Source organism: Festucalex cinctus, chromosome 4 (genome assembly GCF_051991245.1).
Source record: "Festucalex cinctus isolate MCC-2025b chromosome 4, RoL_Fcin_1.0, whole genome shotgun sequence".
NCBI lineage: Eukaryota > Metazoa > Chordata > Actinopteri > Syngnathiformes > Syngnathidae > Festucalex > Festucalex cinctus.
This window is the reverse complement of record NC_135414.1, coordinates 15314309-15340296: the sequence shown is the minus strand read 5'-3', so window position 1 is coordinate 15340296 and position 25988 is coordinate 15314309. Positions and strand designations below refer to the sequence as shown.

The following is a 25988-nucleotide window of genomic DNA, read 5'->3' as shown; positions in this document are numbered from 1 at the left end:
TGTGAAATGGATCCACCTCTAAGGTCATGGCTTTTCATCTGTTTTCTTTATTGATGTAGCCTGATGATTTAAAATGTACACTGTACAGTTAAAAGAGCTGCTACCGTTTATGCCATTGCAGGTGGGGTCTGCTCTTTTGTTTGCCCACACATATATTCATGAGTGTGTTAACAGCTGAGTATGTTTGCTTTTGGTGCCACAGGGGTAAACTGCGGCACCAACAGGCTCACAGATTTAAAAGAGGAAGGATTGTATGAGACAGGAAGTGACTCAGTCCCCCGTTGATTTTTGTATTTACCACTGTTGCCACAGAAACGTGCCGTTGTCATGGCAACAGGTTCCGGTGTAAGCGCTGAAGTGCGCGCTGCTGCAAAAGTAGAAGCTCTCATTAAAAATAGTTCAATGGTAGTATGTAAACATCCATGCATTCATCATTCAGCCTTCATGTTCTGGAATTCTTGAATGATAAATCTTACTGCCTTTTTATCGCGTAAAGCATGCACCAAATGTGTTGAATTTTCCAGAGAAGAATGTTTTCAAAAATCTCCTCCCAAGTTCTCCGTGACATGGCTTTTCCACCACACACCCACACGTGTCAGACCACGCTATGACAGACTTTCTCCTCTGAAAGCAACGCATCACGTTGGAAGAGTTTGGCCGGCCCACTTGCACACGTATTCCCTTTTGGCCCACTCGTGAAATGTTCCGCTGTCTCCCTGCATGCATTGGAACATCAAATCAAGCGTTCCTAGAATCGTACAATTTTGAAGTTCAACCAAAATTTGGGGTGAAGACTTTTTATTTGGGATCACAGTTGCATGCGATTTTCAAAGTGTGCCATTTATAATGGCATTTAATTTTTAACCTGCTTAATTGTAACTAGTCAGTTTCAACAACAAATCAGGGTTAGTAATCCTAAACTAGCATTAGCAAATGTTAGCCACAACCGTTGCATTAGTAGTATGACTTATTATTTAATGATGACACTAAATTAATCAATTTGATCAGGAAATTATTGGCAACTTGTATGTCACGCCTTCTCTCTCTGATAGGTTGTTTTTCATTGGACATGGTTGTTTCTGAAAAACAAACAAACTGCCATGCAGCTGCCCTTTAATTCACAGCTGTAATTTTACAACTGTTAATAATGTGAACATATTACTTTAAACATTGCCTGTTTTAGGTTTTATCATGACCAGGACTCAAAATTTCCATTAATTGTTAGTGGAAAAAATTGTGTCATGTTTACATGTTATTTAGTATTTGAATATTTCATGCTTGATCTTGCATTCAGACTATTTCCAAAAGCTCGATTCTTACCTTATTTGTATCTTTTTCCTCAGTTAATATTCATTTATGTCACCATGGTAGAAAGAAATCTTCCAAAAATCTGAAGTCACACTGGATTAATTTTAAGAAGCTGCTCATGTGGATGTGGCACCTGCGTGGTGTCAGCTGGATCATGGTTGACCGCTTGCGGAATGAAGGGAATTCTCCTTGCAGGTGCACAGCAGGGTGTGTGAGCACACTAACGTGTGCACCTTTTGAGGGCTGAAGGAATGTACTGTGGTACTTACTTTATTGTAACATTAATTCTGACGTGTATTTATTGGAGCAGAGAAATCCTTCATGGCTTGTGTTAAGAGACTCAGTTTTATTATTAATTGTCATGAAGACGTTTTTTTTTTTTTTTTTCTCGAGCATTGTTTGAAATGAGTTTGGCATTGTTCATGTCTATTTTCAAACACATCACAGGTCAATCTTGTTTGTGCTGTACGTCATTGCATACCTTGCTTGTGTTTTTTGCCGTTCACTGCTTTTCATGTTTGTAACTGTCAAATATATCCCCAGGGCTGAGTCCAGACTTTTTTTACTAAGAGCACAGTGGCCCCTAACCAAAAAGTTTAGGAACATTTCAGAGTGCACACTGTAAATTGTCTTGCGAATATTTCCATTTCCATTCATTTTCACTATACGTATTACTAATAAATGGTTTGAAGTGTGGAGCAGAGAAACAAATAGTGAATGTCATCAAGGACAAGGTCACCTCTTCAAAATGTTTGTTAAATAGTCAACATTACATTTTATTATGCACAGAAGCAGCAACAACATAATAAAACCATCAGTCTTTTGATTCTTCTTTGACTCAGCTGGGGAATGCAGTTATACATGTCGTAATTATTGATTTGTGTCTTCTGCTGATTGCACTTTCAGCTGCTCTAGTAATGTATTTACTCAAGGCAAATTAGTGTTTTACCAGAATGCTTTTTGCACCTCTGTCTCGCTCATTTTCCATTGTGGAGCGAAGCTATTCAAAGTCATCCAGCCAGCAGTTTTCTATCAAGCGAGGAGAGTATGTATCATATACAGGGTGACCCAAAAAGATGCGTACCCATATTTTATTCGATAAAAAATCCATTTTTTAACGAATGTCTTTTCTGTTGCAGGACGTGAAAGGTGAACCTATGGATGATCATTTGCAGCTATAGTTGCCCTGAAAATGTCTTGGTCAAATCAGCAGAAGATATTCTCCCTGGAGACCTATTTTGCGACAAAATCATACCAGAGTGTACAGATTCAGTTTGGAAAGCGTTTCCATTGTCGCAACTTTCCATCAAAATCAACGATTGTTAGTTGGATTAAGAAGTTCAGAGTTCAGTTCTGAGAACCAAACGTTCTCAAGAAAGTTTTCATCATTTTCAAGCACATTACAGAACCATTCACACATTGTTACTCGCTGGTATGATTTTGTTGCAAAATAGGTCTCCAGGGAGAATATCTTCTGCTGATTTGTCCAAGACATTTTCAGGGCAACTATAGCTGCAAATGATCATCCATAGGTTCACCTTTCACGTCCTGCAACAGAAAAGACATTCGTTAAAAAATTGATTTTTTATCGAATAAAATCTGGGTACGCATCTTTTTGGGTCACCCTGTATGATTTATAACATTGATTGAAACAGATAAGAAGCAACACGGCTGACAAAAAGCTGAGCAGGTCATGAAACAGAATGATTACAGATTATTAATATTTTTTAAGTAGTCAAGCCTCACCCTTTTAAAATTTTGCATACTGCATTTTTTGTTCTCTTTATCTTCATTTTAAAATGTGTCCAATAGCCGTATGTATGGGATACATACCATATAGTACAATTGCTTGGTAGTTAAATGACATTGTGAACATAGCAGAGTGCGTCTGAAAGCACGTTGTGGCCTTTGAGAGTTGTTGTATAAATAGACATATTGTTACAGCTTGTTTTCTATGACATCTAATGTGTGAAGCTTACGTCACTGCACCAATTTTAATGACAAAAATTGGGGATTGCCAATATTATTCATGCCTGAGTTTGGTTGTTATAGCGCTCTAATTAAAATTTACACAGAAATATGAGTGTAGTTTGAGGCAATTTTCATATTGGCTGAGTAAATATGCAGATGAACAACATTATGAGCACTTGGTCAAGCAAATGAGAGACGATACAAATTCTTCATTTGGGAAGAGAGTAATATAGTAACAGTAACTCTCTTTTGATTAACACATTGCGGGTGTATTGTGCAGTGAACTGCATCATACTAATGTTTCATTACCTGATTAAGTTACATGGGATTCAAAATATTTTAGCTCTTAGCATGATGTGGTGCAGTTTTACACGACTGTATACTAAAATAATGTCAATAGTCAGCACCATTAGCTTCGATTGATTCATATTAAACTATTAAATTCTTTTGGTCGATTTCACGTTTTGGTTAGTTTCCAAATCGCTGAATTTTAAAATGGCAAATTAATCAAATAATTTGATTTATTGCCCAGCCCCACACCCATTCCTAGGTGATAACACAGTTATGTTAAAGATAGCCATCAGAATGTTGCCACAAACTTATCTAAACACATTGGCTAATGTTTGAAGCTGTGTGTTTATTATTCATTTGGTAGTAGCCAGTGGTGTAAAACTATACTGTAGTGTATCATACATGTTTGTAATAGTTTACATTCTCATGAAGCGATAGAAGGTACAGATACACTTTATACTACAAACTACGACAATAAAATGTTACATTAAATACCTTTCTGACAATGTCAATTAAAAAATGTGTGTGCAAACTTGGCTAAAGAATTAAAAGAATTTGGCCTGTACATCGCATGGGTTTCATCATTGACCCTTCAGTTAAGTCATGTCAGTTAAGTAGCACTTGACAGCAAAAAACTGACAACAATCCCTCACCAGAAACATTTAAAAAATGTTGGTTAAACAGTAGAGACGACAAAAAAATACTTTTCTTATCTAGCAACAGTCATCACCAGTTTACCCAAAGTACGTAATGTGAATGCTACATTCATTATGTGAGGTGAAGACTAATTTCGATTTACACCAGATTTTAATGTCAGCTATTTAATCACTGCAATGATTCTGTAGTTTTTAGGCAAATTAAGCCCATATCCCACGGAGGAGCGAATATTTGCGACTGTAGCAAATGTTGGTTTCTCATAAGGGTTCGCTCAAGACCGCAATGTTTTGTAACTTTCGCCAGATATGTTGAAAATTTTCTTGCGACAAGAAACAAATATTGGGCGAATGTTTAGTGAACAGTTAGCGAAGGTTTTGACCTTGAACAAACCCTGATGAGAAATCAACATTCGCTACCCAAACATTCACAAACATTTGCCCCAACAAGTCAGTTTTTCCCTCTCCCTATATTAACTAAAGATGCAAATAAATTATTATTTCTTTGTATAGACTGTCCTACTTTGTTACCATTTTCCATTACTCTGGCAAGTTGGCAACCCCGCAAAATATGTTCTTGTGCGGTTTAGCCGAAAAAAGTGCATGTTTGCAACTGTTGATTGTACTTGCCACTGTAACGTCAGCGTAAATTTACACTTAACAACTGAATGGATGGCCGGGAGTAAAACGTACCGTAATCAAGCAAATGAATCAATTTTCTCTAACTGCTGCTTTAACTTGGCATGACACATCATGGTCACTACTTCTGTAACTTGTATGTATGCAACATGTTGAGTAAATGGGAATGAAATGAGGTCAAATCAAGGGGGCTCTTTCATAAACTTGCTGTTTTATCAAATCAAACTATTCCATCACAATGGTAGTGTTCATACTCAACAGATCAAGTTGACAATAAACACAAAAATTCTCTGTAATCCAACATGCACAGATAAATGTTGTTTTAGATCGTATCTCTATTGCATCTTGACACATCCCAATTTCCAACAGCATTGTCAGCTGGATGCCGACTCTTAATCAGCGCTCTCCAAAACAAGCGACTTGAATCAGGGGGACTTATGTATGATGCAATAGCATCCTGAAAGAATTTCTTTCCACATAAGGAAGCGCCATATTCTCTCTGTGAGTCTCCACCGCAATGCAAACCCAGTTCCTTCCTCAAGATCAGGTCATTTACTTGTTTTCAAACTACAGTATGTCCAAATACTCTTGTGAATTGCTGCTGCTGAAGTGCACATTTTGTAAACGGCAAACCAGCTTTGCACTGCTGTGAACAAGAAAGCTATGTTATTTTAGTGATATGACCTTTCGTTAGGTGACTAATATTTGGCCGGTGTCTGCACCTATTAAACCAAACAACCTTTTTTTTTAATTACCAGGAAGTTTTAGAGAATTTGTTGTTTTAATTAATTGTTAAGCCCACAACACACATTGAAGGACAAATACTCATTGACATTGGGCAAATACAGCTAATATTTGTTCAAATGTCACATTCATTATTTGTAGTTTGACTAAGCAGTGAAGTATATCATTATGTTCATTGTAAGCCACATTAACAGAGAATTAGTTCCCTTATTCAAATCAGAAAGCTCTAAAATAGTTCAGTAAATGCTAATGGGTACTGTAGATCGAGGCCTGCTTAGAATAGAGTCACACATTCAGAGACGAAGGATCCATGCCGCCTCTGTCAAGCCAGCAACAGCCCCGCCTCAGATTTTTGTGCAACCTGAGAAGGCTGAGAGTTACACTTTTGGCTTGGATGATAACACGGGGAAAGTCATTGTCTATTGTGACTGGTGACAGAACTTGTCAGTCGAATGAAACTGCTGTCTCAGCTCTGTCCCCCCCCCCCCCCCCTGCGCATACCCCCAGAGACCCTCCCTCTCTTCCACCTGATTAACAGCTCTACCTGATTCTGACCCTCAGGCACACTTAGGTTTCTGTTTTTACAGCTTTTCACATTTGTTTCCAGCTGGTAGTTGTGTTCAGGTGGCCTTAGTAGCAGACAAAAACGGCTGAAATACTGCTGACTCATTGTTTTTGTGAGCACTGTCGCAGCACGCTTGTTGCAATGGCAAAAAAAATCTTTTACTTGCACTTTTTGTACGCAACTCACTATGCTGACTCTCTTCAGTTATAAGAGCAAATTATATAAAACACAAAGTTTGTAACTGGCTGCTTCCCCAATACTGGCAAAGGCCAAGTCATCTTTTTTTATATAGCGCTTTGAATAGGAGAGAAATGATGGTCTAGGATAGGAGTCAAAATGTGCGGAATTCTGTTGAGCCTCAATGTTTGAACTCTTAACCAAACACTCCATAGTACAATGAAAAACACAAACAATAGATTACCGAATACGGGTTTTTATAATATAATGATTGCGGTGGGATTCATCGCATCGATAGTAGTCCATAATTTCCATCACCAGAGATACTTCTTTTTACAGAAGACAAGTCAGTCAGGTTCCCAAGGAATCCATGTTCACAATGATCGAGAATGTAATCTGCATGTAATTTGTCTGACATTTGCATACATGAAGACAAGGGTTGAGTATTGCCAACAATACGATGTACATCGTGATACACATGTATCCTGATACATGGCCTTCAACGTTAGACGTTTCCTTATATTTTACATGACTTTACATGCATTTTTATTTAAACAGTCATATGTATACCCAGGTGATATTTTTATTTTGCTGGATTCTTCTGTAATGTTAGCATTAGCAACACTTTCGGTTTACCGCCAGCATCATGCCTGGTCAAAATGTGCGCACACTGCATAGCAAAGAGTAGCTTTCAGAGATGCACCGGGAAGCTTTATGAATGAATGTTGGAATATCAATTCTGGTGCCGCCATATTGATGTGTGTGTTGTAAAGATGCTCTTTGAGGATATCCCAATTGAAGACATGAATTATGTTTTAGTCTTGGGGCAACATGATTTAAGATCTCCCCAAAAGTCCCAAGTTGAAACAACAAGGAAGTGTTAATCCTGAGGCTGGTCAAAAGCTGCTGCAGTGAGCGACCTGTGGGTGCACAGATTCCACTGTTGCAGCAAAGCATGTAAATGGACCATTTGGCTCTATGTTTCTATGATAAAACCACCATTCATCTTTCTTTTTTTTTTTTTTAAATGCTTTCCGTTTCTTGTTATTTCTCAAAACTAAACGTAAGCTATTAGGTGGGGTCATGTTTTGTTGTATGTTTAGACAAAGTCCATCCATCCATCCATCCATCCATCCATCCATCCATCCATCCATCCATCCATCCATCCATCCATCCATCCATCCATCCATTTTCTTGACCGCTTATTCCTTACAAGGGTCGCGGGTGGTGGTGGAGCCTATCTCAGCTGGCTTTTGGGCAGCAGGCGGGGTAGACCCTGGACTGGTTGCCAGCCAATCGCAGTGTTGAGATAAAGTTTTTCTGAATAAGCTCCTCACTGACAGAATAGGTGAAAGCAGTACCCATGTACAGTTGCAGTTTGGTTAGGCACTGTAATGGAATATAAAACACTGGTCTGATGTTAAATCTTGTTATAGGTTTGTGTTTTTAATTTGCTTTTACTTTACAATTTCCAGATTTGGATGTGAAGATTTCTTTCCCCCCATATAATTGTCAATCTGACTACCTGGTTTGGGTTTAGGATGTTGTCTAATATTGCTGCCGGGATTTTCACTATTGTGACTTGTTAAAGATTAAGATGCTGATAACAACAGTAACTGACAATAAACAAAAGAACCAGTTGCTACTTTCCTTTTTTTTTTTTTGGCGTGAAATATGTTGTTGACTGATATGTTGTGTCATTTCGCATAATGAAGTGTACTTTCATTGTTTGTTTGTAGGCCAGAGTGCTCACTAAACAATGGCATTGCTGAGCCCATTCGGGGCCCTCCTGCAATAAACAAAAGAAAAGCACTCCACAGCCTTACAATAACTCATCTGCTAGGCTTGTCAGTTAATAAGGCCATTGGTTTTTCAAATCAATTATTAACTTTAATATTGTGAGGAATAAGCGGTTCAGAAAACGTAAGAATGGATAAATGACCTTTCAAGCCCTGAGTGTGTTCATGACACAATCATATGAAGAAGGATGTTTGTCTGGATGTGATGTTAGCGAGGTCAACGCGAGGTGTTATGTGGATGTAAATTGTGCTGTAGAACAGATGATTCATTTCCACAAGAGTGGGCAGAAGGAGTGCTGATCTCTTCCTGGAGAGACAGTGGTCAGTCGCAGACCTCTTCCTATGAGACTGACCTGTGACCTCAGCACAATGCCAGTTTCCTACTGCTGCACAGAAGGAAGAAATGATTATTCCTTTCCAGTGTGGTTATTTTGTGCAGCCACTTTGCTTTAAAAGAGAAGAATATTTGGAATAGTTTGGCTGTCGAGTTTCCCCGCAGCTTTTAAGTTGACAACACGTCTGAGTACTGCTCAGCCGTTACCTCATTTTGACTATGACGAACGTGCTGTCATTATTTTTTACCCTTTGTGTGTTTTGACTGAAGAATGTCAGACCTTTATTACTTTTAAAACACATAGGAACTGTTCTAAAGTGAGAAATATTTGCATAATTTATCATTTAACGCACAACCTATTACAAATATGTTGTTAGTAGTAGTTGTAGTTCAGTGTCATGTAGTTTAGTTTTAGTTTAAAGGGAAAGTCAAGTAAAAAATGGTCTTTACAACAATATTTTCTTTGAACCCCACTAGTCTAAACACAGAATTTGGGTTAGTGTTGCGTTTTTGGAATATGACATAATCAGAAAAATCCAGCCGTTTATATCCACCTCAAGGGGCGGCCATTTTGACACCTGCTGCCGAGTGAAAATGACATCACAGTGCTGAAGGGCTCAGCTTGTGAATGTCACATGACCAAACCCATAAAACAGGTGAGACGTGACTGTTGATACCTGGGCCTTTAGGTACTGTGAGGTCATTTTCAATCAATAGAAGTGGCAAAATGGCCGCCCCCAGAGATGGACAAAAATGGTTGTGTTTTGTTGCTAAATCCATATTCCATAAACGCAGTATTAATCAGAATACCGTGTTTAGTTTCGTGAGGGCGCATAGAACATAACATTTCAGACTTAATTTCCGCTTTAATAGTAGACATACCATTGATCCTACACCAGTTCGTGTGCTTGCTAAATGCTAAATAAGTGTCATGCTAACTCATTAAAACAGAATAGAAAAACTTGATGAGATACTATCCTTGGCAACAGTTGTTTTTGAAGATCTTCAAATGTTTCAATTTTTTGTACCATTATTCATTTTTGTTGAGACTTGCCTGTTCCGTACTAATTAAAATTTCAAATGCATCCTGGCTGCTTGCCACTGTTGTTCAAGCCACTTATCAACGTTCAAAAATCCCAATTATAGCTGCTGCCTTACAGATTTAGTGTTGGGTGTGGCTGTGTTTGTGTGAGGTTGGAAAGGGTGTGCTGCCTGATAAAGGAGCCATTAATCTTCATGGGGCCTTTCACTGCTCCAGTGCATAGTGAAAGGGGGAGTTTGTTCCTGTCTGGCCGCCCCAACTTCAATAGCAAGCCTGTGTGGAGACCCTGTGTCTCAACATCCTGAGAGGGGAGTTGTTTCAGCTGAGAGGGCGCTGGCCTGTGCGGAGCAACATGTTGTTGTGTAGGCGTGTTCATGTATGAAGTCCAAATATCTCAAATCATTTTAAGATAGGAGACAAATAGTTTCGGATTATGACTAGGCTGGACTTGATTATGTCACCAAGTAACGTGCACAGAGCATAGTTGTGGAAATAGGTGAGCATTAGGTGGGAATAATCTTTAAATGTCCCCAATCATGCTGTTGCTTGACAAAGACCTTAGTTATGGACGAGTGGGAGTGTTTTCTTAGCAGCATGAAAACAGTGAGACTGTGCCTGTTTCCAGTAGGCCAAGTGTGACCTCACTCTGTCTGCCCTCACTCTTGAGTTTCCTGACTAGCAAAGATAAACTCAAGGATTTCCTAATCAGAGCTGATATGAGAAGGCCTTAATATAAACTCATCTAAAAAGAGCATCAGAGGGAGGAGCAATGAATAATACTAATGCCATTTTACATATTACCTTGGCTAAGAAGCTTTGATTTATACTCTTCTCGGGTGATTGGGCAAATATGATATTGTATTAACTTTCTTGTGCCCTCTTTGAATGTCCTTTCTTCTTTGCCAATAATCTTATCTTTACGGTAGTATCATGCCTGTCTCCTGACTATCTCTAATTTGCTTTATTAGAGAATGTGTAGTGTTAAGTGCTGGGATTGGCTGGCAACCAGTTAAGTGTGTACGCCGCCTACTGCCCGAAGCCAGCTGGGATAGGCTCCAGCACCCCCGCGACCCTAGTGAGGAAAGCGGTTAAGAAAATGGATGGATAGTATTAAGTGTAGTTCTAGAAAGTTTTCTTGACCTCTTAGAGAAAATGAATCTCCTGAATGTAGACAGAAACATACCCAGGAAAAAGCAGATAAAACTGTCATTCTCGTCCATTATCAGTTTTTGTCATAACTGGCTTGTTTTGGCTGATGGTCTATTTTTTATTTATTTATTTATTTTTTTAAATAAAACTGAAGTCCATAAAGTCAAGCAAATAGAGCTAAGATAAGATGAACCTGTTACCTGTTTAAGACTAGCGGTATCAAAATTAACAAATTGATCAACAACTAATCAATTATCAAATGAATATCGGAAATGCTCTGAATTCAGCCTCTCAACAGTAATTATTCTCTGATTTCTGTAGTCCTTCATGAAAGCAGACTGATCATATTTTGTGTTTAATCAATAACCACACATCTGCAAACATCTCATCAAACAATGACCAATGACCAATGAACAATGAACAATGATGTTTTGGAATACACTTTAATGCAAAATAAAATTGGGTCAGATTATTCCATTCATTGGTGGAATAATCGATAGAATAATTTATTCTAAAAATATTCAATAGTGGTAGCCATCAACAGCCGCATGCTGCAACAAATTAATATATCAATGATTACTTAACCTTTCAACTAATTTATATGAAATTGTCATTGAAACTGCAATTCTAGCTTCTCAAGTGTTTTCTTCTATATTAGTATAGTGTAGTGTGTGAAAAGTAATTTGTGCCCTCCAACTTGTGCTTGTCTGACATTTCAGTAACAAAAATAAATAAATTGACTGAACAAGTGAAGCGTGATTACTTCTTAATGTCACTTCAACGCTCCAAAGGGCCCAAGTTGGCCTGCAGAGTTGCTGATAATTTTCTTAGAGTTAATCTGTGACACAGTTGCATGTTTCACATTTTTTATGTCACGACTTATTAATTGGTTTGATCACATTCATTTGAATGAAACTATATGTAGCCACACAAAGTAACAAACCCATGAAAGTGGATGGCTTGTGAACCCAGAGCTTTAGAATGATTTGCAATTACAAGTATGCAAATATAATAATTTGTCAAAACCCTCGTTCAGAGATACTGCAATTCACACCAGTCACATGCATATATATGAATAGAAGTATTTTAAAACGGACCATTTTAAGACAAAATAAATGCATTCTTCTGAAAAAAATTTAGTTGCACAACTTGACCTGTTTGGTCCGTAGTTACCAGCTGGTGAAGACATGAGCTGGTGGAATTCAGTCACAACAGGGTTGTCCATGTTGGAGAGCTCAGCAGGCTCCAATGGCTGAAGGCTGACACACGGCAAGAATGTGGCTTCACAGTATGAAATGAAAGAAATGAAAGGTCACGCATGAGGAATGCTGGAAAGTCTGGATGACAGGCTCAACTGTGCTGGCTAATTATTTGTGTTAAAGTGAAGAAGCCTTTGGAGTGGAATGATCTATGAATTTCAATAAAAAAAAAGGCCATTATTAAGCAAGTATTTTTGAGTTCATCAAAATGTATTGCACTTTGTGTCACTTAGGTTCTTTTTTTAATGGCATTTAATAATTTGTGATAAATTCTTCTTAGCTGCAATGACCTCAAATATAATAAATAACTGACATGGATGTAATGTTGCTCTCCATGCAGGTGGATGGAGGCCTGTTTGGATGAAGAGTTACCGCCTACTACAGAGCTGGAAGAGGGCCTGCGGAATGGAGTTTATCTGGCCAAACTTGGCAACTTCTTCGCTCCGCGCACCGTCTCCGTTAAGAAGATCTACGACCGCGAGCAGACACGTTACAAGGTGACGACGACATGTTTATTTCTTTAAATATATTGCAATTTAACTGAGGGTCATATTATACACAGATAATTCTGTAGAGTAAATTTGATTCTATTTAGAGTGGGACCAAATAGACTCAATTTTAGAGTAATATTTATACTTGGGAGAGAGTAAAATATAGAATTGAAAAAAATAAAAATAAAAGTAACTCAAGGGTTGAGGAATGAACTCACCACCTTCAGCTTGAGAGCTTTGCCCCTCCTACTGTTTGCTTATATCCAAGAGGAGACAGAAAACATTGTTTTTATATATTTATATACAATATATTGTAATACAGTGCTCCCTCATTTATCGTGGGTTTATCTTTCGCTGCCTCGCTGTATCGCAGATTTTTACAGCGTGTTTTTTTTTTTTTTTCTTTTTCATGCATTTTGGTTTGTTTATTTTTTTGGTCTTTGTGCGACCGTATGTCTCGAACCCTACGTCGGACTGGGGAAATAATGGAATCTGCGGATTCGTCTTGACAAGACCTTTCCAAGACTTGCTGCATGACATTGCATAACGGAGATAAAAATTATATACTGTGCTGTATAACAATTAAATTAAAAACACATACATTTAATGAAAAAGATAACTGTAAATTGAAAAAAACCCCATAAATGATGAATGAAAAAGCCTTCATAATAAACTAAAAATCATGCCAAAATGAAAAAACATATAATAAATGAAAAAAATATATATACTGTGCTCTATACTGTTTTAAATAAAATAAAATAAAAAAAAATAAAAAATTTTAATGGGGAAAAAAATGAACCTATATGAATGAAAAAGAATTTATAATAAAGTAAAAATCATACCAAAATGAAAAAAACATAACGGTATATAATAAACGAAAAAATAAATATACCGGTAATTAACTTCTTCTTTTTTTTTTTTTTTTTTTTTTTAATTTATTAACGCGGATTTCCATTATCGCGAGTAGATTTTGGAATGTAACACCCACGATAAACGAGGGAACACTGTATTGCATTGTACTATTTGGGAAATACACAGTACACAATCTGTTTACGACATCCTCTTAAGTTGCCAAATATGTTTCCTTTACTGATAAAGGGCAATAGGAATGTCCTGTAAGGAGTTTACACATGAAAGATCATGCTGAAACATCCCTTGAGATTCTGAAGTATGCAAAGTGAATAATCATCAAGCTAGAGAATGTTGTATGCAGAAAATTGAATGAAGCAATCTGTTTGAGACATGCAAGTGGTGCCAATCATTATTATTCTTACGTCAGACGGTTTCTGGGTGCTGTATGAACATGTAAGTATTGTTGAACATGCCATTACTGTTCTTTTTATGGTTTTTATGATTTTGCCCACATCACCAGAAGAGCTCAGGTTGCCTAACTTTACTGTGGGGTGGAAACCGCCTATATCCAAATTTAGTCAATTTCATATTTTTTTCCACAAGCCAATACTATTGGGCAGTAACCACCTGTATTTGTGATTTTTACAGCGTATTGACCACTCTAGTGTAGAAAATGGCTTGCTCTGTTTGACAATACAATGTTAAAGGCTCAACTAACATGCCACTTTTGTTTTGTAAAGTGCTGTACAAATCTGGTTCAATAGAACCCCACTTTCCTACTGTGATTGTCATTATGACCCCACCTCTTTTTTCCCCCACATCTTTAACAGGCGACAGGGCTCCATTTCAGGCACACTGACAATGTCATCCAGTGGCTCAATGCCATGTCTGAGAAGGGACTGCCAAAGGTGAGCGGTGGCAATATGTTTTTGGGTTGTCTACATTGATACAATCTCCACCTCAAATTACTGAAAACAGAACACCAGTTTCTCGCTTTATCTGCAATGGCAGCTCAAATGTACAAGCCTGGAATGGACTGGTTGCCAGGAAATCGCAGGGCACATTGTTGATTATTTCTTTACAACAACAATAATAATTGTTATTTAAAATCATATAGCACTTTTTAATTAAGTGTTTTGCCACCTACAGTATCTTTATTTCAATAATATTTATGAAACAATTACTTTAACACTTAAACATGAAGTACTTAGTAATAGAGCTGTCAAAATTAATCAATTAATCGACAAGTAATCTATCAAATTAATCGACAACAATTTTAATAATCAAGTAATCGTTTGGAGCATTTATTTTTATTTAAAATTGTCCAAACCCTCTGATTTTTATGATATCAATAGTAATTATTTAGTGATTTCTGTAGTCCTCCATGAAAGAAGACTGATTATCTTCTGTGATTAATGAAAATACGACGTTTGCAAAGTAACAAAGTAAAGCTGAACAACACTGAGAGTCCAGTTTAACCCCTACTGTATCTAAAAATGGGGAAATCGCGCTCTCTGAATGTTCCCGTTTTAATGTCATATAATGAGCAGAATAATTTGTTCCAGAGGCGCTGTGCCAAATACTATTTTACACATACAGTTTTAATGAGATGTCATATTTTGTAGAAGAGTGAAAGCTTGTAGTAATATATAGAACTGATATCACAAAGATATAAACACTTAAAACATACATTGATTAATGTAACTGCATTGGATTCAAATCTTAATGTAAATATTCATATTTTTACTAATAAAAAAAGTAACAGCAAGACATTTCTTTCTACTCTTTTCAGTACTGGTACTTGTGTTCCATATGAAAGCAAAATTGGTAAGGCATGAAATCCTTAACTGAATCGAAAATCAATGTGAAGTATCAATTGAATTTAATTGGGTTTTTGTGAATCGAATCGATTTTGGAAATCTGAATCGATACACAGCCCTAGGAAATGCTCCATTGTGATCACTTAGCAGTCGCCTATGGAGAATTCTGCTCCATAGTTCTGTTGAAGTACTCTTGAGCAAGATGTTATGCGGCATACACCAAATGGTGCATTATTTTCAATCTCATTTTCCATTGTTCTGCAATTTGTTAATGGAATGACATTGGCAAGAATTTGAACACATTGAAATCATACTGTAAGATGTTGATGTGCTTCTATTATTGTATTACAGCAGGAATTGAATCATTGTTCCTGATGTTTCAGATATTCTATCCCGAGACGACAGACATATATGACAGAAAGAACATGCCACGCTGCATTTACTGCATACATGCACTAAGGTACTCCCTCAGTTTCACAAATCCTTTTCTCTCACTCTCGCTATTTCAAAACTGTGTGTCAGTTTGGTCAGTTAGTATTCAGACACTGCAGTTTAATTCACATTCTATTATTTGCATTAGTTAATTTGTCAATTGAGTTATGTGGGCTGAATAATGTTGAAAAATAATGTAATTAAAAAAAAAAAAAATCCGCCTCAATATTGCGATTGTGATGGAATATATAATACGGTAAATATTTTATCACCCTTTTTATCAATACATGCCGCTGGTAAATGTTTTGGTCTCTATAGGTTGGGCTTGCGCGAAAATAAAGGCAATTGAACCATGAATTAATTTGGAAGACATTTGAATTATCTACTTCAATTAGAGTTGTTAACTTACTAAATATGTTGACTTCCAGTCTTTTAAGCATTCACTACAACAACAAAATTCTACCAAACAAATGTGGAGTAAGCATACGTCAACAAATAACAAATCAGATTATAACAAAAATGCAAGCAAATCTGTGGCGTTATCCTTTCAACTTTTCATGTTCCATGAAACATTGACATGTAAAGGTGGATTGCACTTATAAGCCCTGAACTTCCCTAGACACAATATAAATACCTAATTATGTTTCTGAGTGTGTTTTCAAATAAATAAATAAATAAATAAATAAAGCATGCTGGCCAACTGGAATTTTCTAAATCAAATTGCAGCCTTTGCATTTTGAAAATTGCATTCCACTACACTGCAATGTCGATTTGAATTTGATTAATTGTTATTTGAATATTTGCAAATAAGTTAAGGTAAGCAAACCTTAAATCAAGTTTTTATTATCTCTGTAGTCTGTGGTCTGTTCACATCAGAGCATTTTTATTGTGCAAGTGTTGGATGTTTCATTTGCGGAAAAAACTAACAAAAAAAACCAAACCATTAAGTAGAGAGTCCTATGTTTTAGTTCGGACACCACCTCAGGTAAAATAGATGCAAGAACCATCAGTCAGATCAGAGTACAGCGATGACTTTGTGTTTTGTATTTTTTGATGTTGTGCTTTCTGTAGGTCTATTTGCTGGGAATTATTCAATGAATCATTGATAACATTTAATCTACAATTGTGAGTCAAACCAAGAATGCATGTTGAACACCAAAAGAATTTGTCTGGAATAAATGTTATCTTCTTAAGTGTATGCAGCTGTTTGTACAGCCAATGCAAACAACTTGTTTTTCTCGGTTCATTGGCAAATAAAAAAAAAATTAAACATGGTAAAAAAAAACGAAAAACAAATTCTATACGTAAATATACAACTGAAAGGTTGTAAGTAGAAGCAGAAGCTTTTCATTTCTGTGCCCACCCCTCGAGCACTTCAAAATAGAAGAAATAATCAATAATTCAATAATTGCACATTTTATAAAGCACCAAGCAAAGCACAAAGCACAACTCTGAACAATTATGCCATGATTTCATGGTGAGGAGATGGCCGCTCTTCTCCTTATAGTAAAAATATAAAACATCACAAAGTCTTGCAAGTGCTCTTTTGTCATTTCATCTTTGTTTTCTTCCTTATGCAGCCTGTACCTGTTTAAGCTGGGCCTTGCACCGCAGATCCAGGATCTGTATGGAAAAGTAGATTTCACTGGTAAGACTGCGAACCTGCAAACAAGCCTCCTTCTGTCTGTGATTCTGTGAACTTGAACACTTTGGCACAGTTAACATACATGTGTTGAATGTATCTGTATACTGTGCTCAGTTTTTTTTTAATGTTTCCCTGCAAACTGAGCTGCGCAGGAGCTTCTGGCAATGTGAAAGTCATTAGTAACCGTGAGATCTTTTCCTGTGTGTGGAGTCACTGTTCCAGAATGCACATTATCACACATAAGCCAGGGATAGTCCGTCTTCTGAGTGTCCCAGCTCTCTACCCAGGCTCATTTATGTGCATTTGTATCTCTCTTTTCACCACCTTTGTTGGTGGCTTCCTTCTGCTGTGTCTTCTCTTTCCTAGAGGAGGAGATCAACAACATGAAGAGTGAGCTGGAAAAGTATGGAATCCAGATGCCTGCCTTCAGCAAGATTGGTGGAATCCTGGCCAATGAGCTCTCAGTGGATGAAGCTGCATGTGAGAGTTGCTCAAATGTCAGGGGGTGGGGGGTGGGTTCCCATTAACCCCTTGAATGCCATTATCGGCTCAGTTTACATTTATGTAAAAAAAAAAAAAAAAAAAGATATTAACATTAAATAAGAATTTGTTTTTAAATCAAGACTGACCACCTCTTCATTGAAGTTTTTGGAGTAATACAACCACATAAATAATAGGGATGTACGATATCCAAACATCACAATACGATATTATCATGATATGAAGGTCACGATACAATAATTATCACGATATTGGGGTGGGTGGCGATATTTAAAAAAAGATCACTATATTGTAAAAAAATAAAATAAAAAAAGAGCTCATACTAAAAAAAGCAGAATATTGTACTTTTGTACATAACAGCAATGCATATAAACCACCTACAATCTGTAATAACAATATTGAGGCACTTATTTGCTAATGCAAGCACACATTGATCGCGTCACAAGCAAATTAGGTTCCCCTTCATCTGACAATTAGCATAGATTTTAAACATAGAAGGCCAAAACATCCTTAATGAAAATCAAATTGCACTAATAAACTAGCCACTTGGGGTGCTAGAACTGCACAAATGGAAATCACCCTGACTTTTTTTTAACAGATGTGCTCCTTTTAAATATTGTGAACATATCAACAACGATATTGTGGCATTTTTAATACCACAATATCACGATATTGCCCATATCGTTACATCCCTAATAAATAAGAAGGCAGGATATCTGCTGTAATGAATTTCAGTTATTGCATTCCTAAGGGTCATTAGGTTTACTGTGCACCCGCAAGGAAACTATTAAAGAAAACAATAGTGATGTGATTGCGATGACACTGCAGAAAGAAATGTACTGCTCCTTTTTTTTTTTTTTTAAACAACAAGCTACTGAAAAAGGACTCCTGATCAATAACATTTATTTATGACTTTTAATAAACCAAATGAAATGAAAGCCCTTCCTGATTCATGCGAAGCCACTTGCTCACCAGACGTCCCGTTTCACCCTCAGTACACGCCGCTGTGATCGCCATCAACGAGGCTATCGATCAGGGCGTCCCAGAGGGCACGATGGCCGCCATGCAAAACCCCAACGCCATGCTGGTCAACTTGGACAGCAACTCCGCCCGCCAGTATCATCACACATTATACCAGGCCAAGGGAGAGAAGGTGGCCAGTTCGCGCAAACGGGTATGATGTTGTGTACATCCTCAGTTGTGTGCGGTTAATGATGTGCAGATGTTTCCGTTGACTAGATAGAAATGGTGGCCTGAAGCTTTTTTTTTTCTCTTGAGAGAATGGAAAGCGCTTGTAACCAAGATGGAGGATATTCATCTAATTAAATGTGAAGCAGCCTGAGGCAACACAGAAAGCACCTGGACAAGATCAAATTTAATATTTATAGTCTTGCAGGCAATGCTGAAGATCTTTTTGACTTCTTGTGTCAAACAGCAGAAATTAGTTTGGAATTAATAATGTTTCAGGGACAAAAAGTTGAATTTTACCAATACAGTGTTTCCTCGTTTATCGCGGCCTCGCTGTTTCACGTATTTTTTTACAGCATGCTTTTTGGTTTGTTTATTTTTTTTGTTTTTTGCGCGACCGTATCTCTCAAACCTTACGTCCGACCGGGGTACATATGGGCATCCACAGATTCATCTCGACGAGCCTTTTCCAACGGTGTCTGTCCCGTCACTCCACGACATTGCATTCCAGAGATAGGAAATATATACTGTGCTGTATAATAAGTAAATTAAAAAAACAAAAAAACAAAAACATACCAGTACTTTTGATGGAAAAAAAATGATTGTAAATGGAAAAAAACCCATAAATGATGCAGTCAAAAAGCAGTCATCATGAACTAAAAATCATTGCAAAACGAAGAAACAGATATGATAAATGAAAAAAAATACACTGTGCTGTATAATAAGTAAATTAAAAAAACATACTTTTAATGGAAAAAAATGAATGTAAATGAAAAAGAACATATATTATGAATGAAAACGCATTTATAATAAAGTAAAAATCATACCAAACCGAAAAAACATATATAATAAATGAAAAAATATATATAATTAACGGGATTTTTTATTTTATTTTTATTTTTCATTTTTTTAAATTAACGCGGATTTCCATTATCACGGGTAGTTTTTGGAACATAACACCCGTGATAAACGGAGGAACAAGCATACATGTAACCTAAAAGGGCAAGTCACTTATACTTATCTTACTCATTGTTTGTGTATATCCGACCCATATTTAATATACTGGAATATAATTCAATGTGTTGTCATTGTCAAACAGCAAATGGAAAATGTTGACGCTGAGAGAGATATCTACGATGAGCTTCTCACCCAGGCTGAAATCCAGGGCAACGTTAACAAAGTCAATAGTAAGTGCTCGTGGTTAGTCTTAACCACAATTTGAACAATTTCCTTCAGATATGTAGTGAAATATGATTTTTTTTTCCACCCCCATCAGTGAATAATGGCATAAATGCTGCGGAACAGGCCTTGCTGAAAGGAGATGAGGAGAAGTTATATGAGGCATTGAAGGCCATGGGCATTCAGAACCTGCTGGCCCATAACAAAGGCTGGTACCTGAAACAGCTCCTGGCTGACAGAGAGAACAAAGAACTAGTAGGATGCTTGTTGAGATGATTGAAATCGTTTGTCTCTTTGTTGCTAAAGTCATCTCACCGAGACGTCTTCCTTATTAGGCATCTCCAGGCCAAGCGCTGACTAAGGATGAACTACAGGCCGGTGTGGACGTGGCGAATGACTTAGCAGAAAGCTACATAAGGAGTATGTGCACCCATAGAACACACCCTGAGTCTTCCTGAGGCAACAGTATTGACATTCTGTCCACTTGTATCATATTGTATCAGCTCTTCTAAAAAAGTACAAGCAGTATCACATTGTGTTTGTATCTATTCAGGCTTTCCATGCTTTAATTCCTTCCAGTCATTACATGACCAACATCGTCTGCGTTTCCAACAAAAATCCCAGTTGGCCCTGCAACGCAGCTCCGATCAAAACAACAGCTGCAGGGAGCACTATTAGATTTACTCTAAGGTTGTTTATTTGGAGAGAATTTTATTGATTTGATGGTGTAACTTAGACTGCTGCTTCTCCATATGAGCTCATTTTAAATTATTTAAGGCCGTATAATTAGATCTTTTTGCAGAATGTCTGCATTTTCCTTTAAAATATTCAAGTGATCTTTTATTTACATGTAGACTGAGAGAATATTGACTTCTTCTTTTTTTTTTCTTTTTTTTTTTTAAGTAAATACAATTTGTAACTCCTTCCTTTTAATTTGCTGTCCGTGGGGGTAGTGTTAAAGGCAGTGGAGCGCATCAACTTTGCCATTAGGGAAGGCGTACCAGAGAAGACTGTGGAGGAGCTGATGAACCCTGACGCTCAGCTTCCTGAAGTCTATCCCAGTGCTGCAAATCTTTACCAGCGAGAGCTGTCCAGCTTGCAGCAGCAAAGCCCAGAGGTATCCACAACCAAACACACACAATTACAGGAGATGTGCAATGTTTTCTGAGTTGATTTGTTTTGTTTTTTTAAATTAAAATAAAGCACAATTCTAGGGCGAAACATAGAAAAATCGAAGGCCTCAACTAAGAAAGTAGAAAACCTTTCAGCTCCTAGCATAACAATTTCAGTGCTGAGAAAAATCAGATGAAGTGTAAAAAAAACTTTTTAATTGCCCATCCGTGCCTCACCAACAGCAAAACTGATCACGATTATATTCTACTGTTATTATTAGTAGGAATGTTCAATACCACTTTTTTTCACATCGATACAAGTATAAGCACTCAACACTTAACTGGTCACCAATAACTGATACCAACTACCGATACAGTTAGTACCTTTACATAAAATTTCCCCCCAAAAACAATGACGGTTAATTTACATAGCCCAACTCACAATTTCATTAAATTATTGGCAATTTTCTATTCTTCTGATTGCTAATTTCCACTTCCTGTTCCTAAAACAGCTACCACAGGGCTGCCAACTGGTATTTGACACCGGTGCGAGTACCAATACCTTGAAATAAAGCCTGGTATCAACCCAATACCAACACTTGGTTCGATTCTCGCCCATCCCTAGTCATTATTATACCTATGTGGAAAAAAGTTCTTTCCGCAAACTAGTCCACCTGGAATTGTTTATTGAATCTGAAATTGGATTGGTTCAGATTGGTTAAAAAAAAAAAAAAAAAAGAACCAGCCCTTTTTGTCTTTGGGCATTGAGTCTGAAGGACCTTTACATTGATATGGCACCACAAACAGTAGAAGCAAAAACAAACACAAATGGCTGGAACTTGCCCAGCCAAGACGCACGGTATGAAATGAAGACCAAAGACTATTGGAAAAAAAAAAAAAAATCATGTAATTTGTAAATGTAGATTAGTGCTTTTGATAGTCTTAAAGCTTGAATTTTAGTGTTTCATTTTCCAGGCATGAGAAATGAATACTTAATGATGCTTGTTTTCTTTTAAGCTTTGGGAGGATACATTGAACAGTGTGGACAATTTTGGGTGTCTTTTCCGCAGAGCTCTCTATCCCATCCAGAGCTGCTTGTTGCCGTTGAGATGCTGTCATCAGTGGTGCTGATCAATGAGGCCATTGACGTTGGAGACCGGGCCACCCTCTGGAGACAACTTTCTAGCTCCATCACAGGGCTGAGTAACGTGGAGCCTGAATATGCGCAAAGGTGTGTAGGCATCAATATGATAGTGACCTGATGTCTGATTGGTTTAAAATGCAATATTGTGCCATAGGTACATGGATGAGTTGATTCGTCTTAAGGCAGCAGCTAGGGAGGAGGGGTGTGATTATCTCACCTGGAATGACATACAAGCGTGTATTGATCAGGTCAACGTGTCTGTACAGGAGGAGCATGAACGTAAGAAATGCACTCATATTGGCATAAATACTTTATTTGAAATCTAAATCTAATATTTAGATAATTAACCAACAGCTAAGATATCTCCCTCAGTATACTCACCTGTGGTTTTTACACAAAACGTTTTCATTTCACTTAATTTACAATATCCTAACCAGTAAAATTGCACTTTGTAGGAATTGCAGCTATTGGACTGATCAATGAGGCCTTGGATGAAGGGGATCCCTTGAAGACCCTGGCCATGTTGCAGAATCCATCAGCCAAGCTCACAGACGTAGACCCATCTGTTGCTCAGCACTACCATGACAAGCTGCTGGAGGCCCGTAGGGAGAAGGCTCATGTAAGATCACTATAAGCAAGCACAAATGTACTTTACATTACACATAGAGGTCACACAATATTTCCATCAAGGAAGTAACAAACAAGTTTAAAAAAAGATTACAAATAATGTAGTATACCATTTATCACTTAAATTTTTTTCATTCATTGGCTTTGGTTAACGTCACTTTATTCACTCGCCATACATTTAGTTGATACAACAATGAACATCATGGTTGTTATGCTTTTGTGTTACCTAGCCAGAGCACTGCATTTGAAAATGCAGTAGTGTTGTAGTTCTCGAGATTGGTCTCGGTCTCATCTCGGAATTGAAGGAATTTTTACTTGGTCTTGTCTTGATCATGGACAGGACAGACTTGCAGGTGCTGTCTTCCCAGTGTCACCGATAGTGATTGGTTTCATTGTACTACTTCAAAAAAAAATAAAAAATAATAATAAATAAATAAAAAACAAAAAAAACAAAAAAAAACAATTTGTTTGTAGATGGATCGATGTGTAGTGAACACAGGGCTCATAGTCACATGTCACTTGCAGACGCTCTGTTTGACTCAGGCCTATGAGCAACACATGACTCGTGCAGTCGGATGATGTCATTCTGTGATCATCTCTTCCTCTCATTTCCTTCACCCCTGCTCTTTCCTTACATACCTTTCTTTGGATTTCTTTGTGCAAACTTTGATCAAAGACAAAGCATTGTTGATACCAGTCTAGAAAACCAGTTCTGACTCATTGGCCTTTGTATCTTGTTTTTGCATATGCACACAAAATTTGGTTTGGTGCTCTGCCACAGAAGATAAATTGCTAACCAAAGTACTTCTTAACTTGTTTTTCTCCTCAGAGCTGTTTAATACATTGTATTTCTCAAAAGCCATTTTAAGAACATTGGCTATTAATTTATTATGTTGCTGAGTTTGTGTTCAAGTTGTTACAACCCCCCCCCCCCCCCCCCCAAAAAAAAAAAAAAAAAAAGAATCAAGTTGCTTGTCAGGCTATGGATGCAACCCACTCATGCACAAATATCAACAGCAGTGTTCACACAAACCCTTAAATACTTAGTATGTGGACTCATGACAAAGAAAACATCGATTGAAAAGAGAACTATTTTCATGCCTTTTTAACAGGAAATAACAAGCACAACCTCCATAGCTTTTACTTCCATAAAGGGACAGAAGTTGACTGCTCCAGTTGATTGGCTACACCCATGAGCGCAGCATTCTTTTTAGTCTTTACTGAGGCAATTTGAGGTGACATGTTTGAAAAAGAGAACATGGTTAGAAGAACAGTACAATGTTGGCTTTCTGAGGCTTGAGAGTGGAGACACAAAGCTACAGCGGAGGTGTTGTCAGGCTGAAGGTGATATGAGGTCAGATGAAACAACACGTGGTTCTCCATGGTTCCTCATTACCTCTGCAGTGTTAGAGAGACAGAAAGCGTCTGACTGATAGTGTTCATTTTGTGAACAAAAACTGAACAAAAATATTTTTCATCAACACACATTTTTCACTGGACGAAAACTAGACTATAAACAATAACTGGGACTAAATCAGTATGCATTTTCGTCGACGAATGAAGTTGAGATGAAAATGTACTTCACTTAATAAAAACTGGACTAAAATATATGGACATTTTAGTTCATGAACAAAGACGAGACAAAAATCATATGATTTTGTAAAATCCTGTCTCGACTCTGCTAATCTGTCACTGTGACACACTCCCTTTCAAAGCAGCTAATGAGTGCAACATGCACAAACGTATGCGACAGACAAGAGGTGGATTCACAGTAAAAGTAAAAAAAAAAACAAGTAAATTATAGTTATAATGTAACCTTGATCCAACGGCTATAATATTCCAACAGTAATGTTAATCCAACCGCTAACTAATGCTGGCTAAATTACTAGCTTGTAGCATGGAGCCATAGTAGCCACTTGTTGATCTGTGATCGGTTGATCTGTAGTTTTTTTTTTTAATCAAAAAGATGTGGCAATTTTATGTTAAATAATTTTAGATCAACATTATCTTCTGACAAAAAAAATATACAGGGATAAAATGATTGTCTAACTAAAAGTAGACTAAACCAGTTTTTGTTGACTAAATCTAGACGAATAAAATTGTTTTATTGGACAAAAATAAAGCCTAAAATGCTAGATTTATAGTCGCCAAAAGTTGCCTAAATAAAAACGGGATGAGATTGGCTAACTATGGTAAAAACCAACAAGCGTGATTGAAACTGGACTAAAACTGAGACTAAACAATTAAAAAACATGTCTGATAAAATTAACACTACTGTGGGATAAACAGGATTGCTCAGCTGACTAACAAGCTCTAACAAGTCTTGAACTTGACATAGTGCTATCACAAACTAGCATGTATGAAACATTCATCTATTTGTGGATTTTAAACTACAATTGTAGTGATTTAAAAATTAAAAAAAAAAATCAGCTTGTGGCTTCTAAGGAAGCAAACGTAAGTAACATGATAGCAAAATTTAGGAAGATGAATTATTATTTTTTGCCCTTGCAGCTTTCACTTCCCCTTTAGTTGCATGACATGTTGGTAATATGTGACAAGCAGTTATTGCACCAGTCGCCTCACTGCTCAGGTACCACGCCCTTACTGGCTGCCTCCTGCAGTCATTATCACCATCTGCAAATACTATGTAAAACACCTACTGCAAACTTACAAAGTCTCACGTTTAACTGTACATATACGTACTGCAAAGATAGTTTGGTAGACTTGAGCGGCATGCTGCTACAAATGTTAGGAGCTGCCTGCCCCTTCAGACTTCAGATCAGGTATCAGTTTGACTCACCCGCCCCTTCCTCAAATGCACACACCTCCTCTCTCTATGCTCCTCAGCCCTGCAGCACAGAAAGAAGGGCAAGGACTAGAAGAGATGAGGTGGCTGTTAGACTCAGATGTGCTTTATATAGAGAAACAGTGCGCCATCTGGATACAATAAAGGGTTACTACAGTATATTATGTTGTTTATTGTTGTGACCTTACAGTTTTTCTCACCAAAGTTTCACAGTATGAGATGTTTTTTTGTTTTTGTTTTTTTTTTTTGCATATGTTGCA

General features: G+C 37.3%; 1 protein-coding gene across 1 annotated transcript in view; it reads left to right on the top strand.

The window, feature by feature from the left end:
* Positions 1-25988, top strand: part of iqgap1 (IQ motif containing GTPase activating protein 1) — a 40836-nt gene that overhangs the window by 1669 nt on the left and 13179 nt on the right. Inside the window, exons 3-15 of the mRNA XM_077519171.1 lie at positions 12272-12428; positions 14105-14182; positions 15478-15554; positions 17107-17174; positions 17538-17651; positions 18668-18846; positions 19960-20047; positions 20137-20294; positions 20375-20459; positions 20993-21156; positions 22222-22382; positions 22450-22574; positions 22751-22914. Coding sequence (XP_077375297.1) covers positions 12272-12428; positions 14105-14182; positions 15478-15554; positions 17107-17174; positions 17538-17651; positions 18668-18846; positions 19960-20047; positions 20137-20294; positions 20375-20459; positions 20993-21156; positions 22222-22382; positions 22450-22574; positions 22751-22914 — 1618 coding nt within the window. The remainder of the gene's footprint in view (positions 1-12271; positions 12429-14104; positions 14183-15477; positions 15555-17106; positions 17175-17537; positions 17652-18667; positions 18847-19959; positions 20048-20136; positions 20295-20374; positions 20460-20992; positions 21157-22221; positions 22383-22449; positions 22575-22750; positions 22915-25988) is intronic.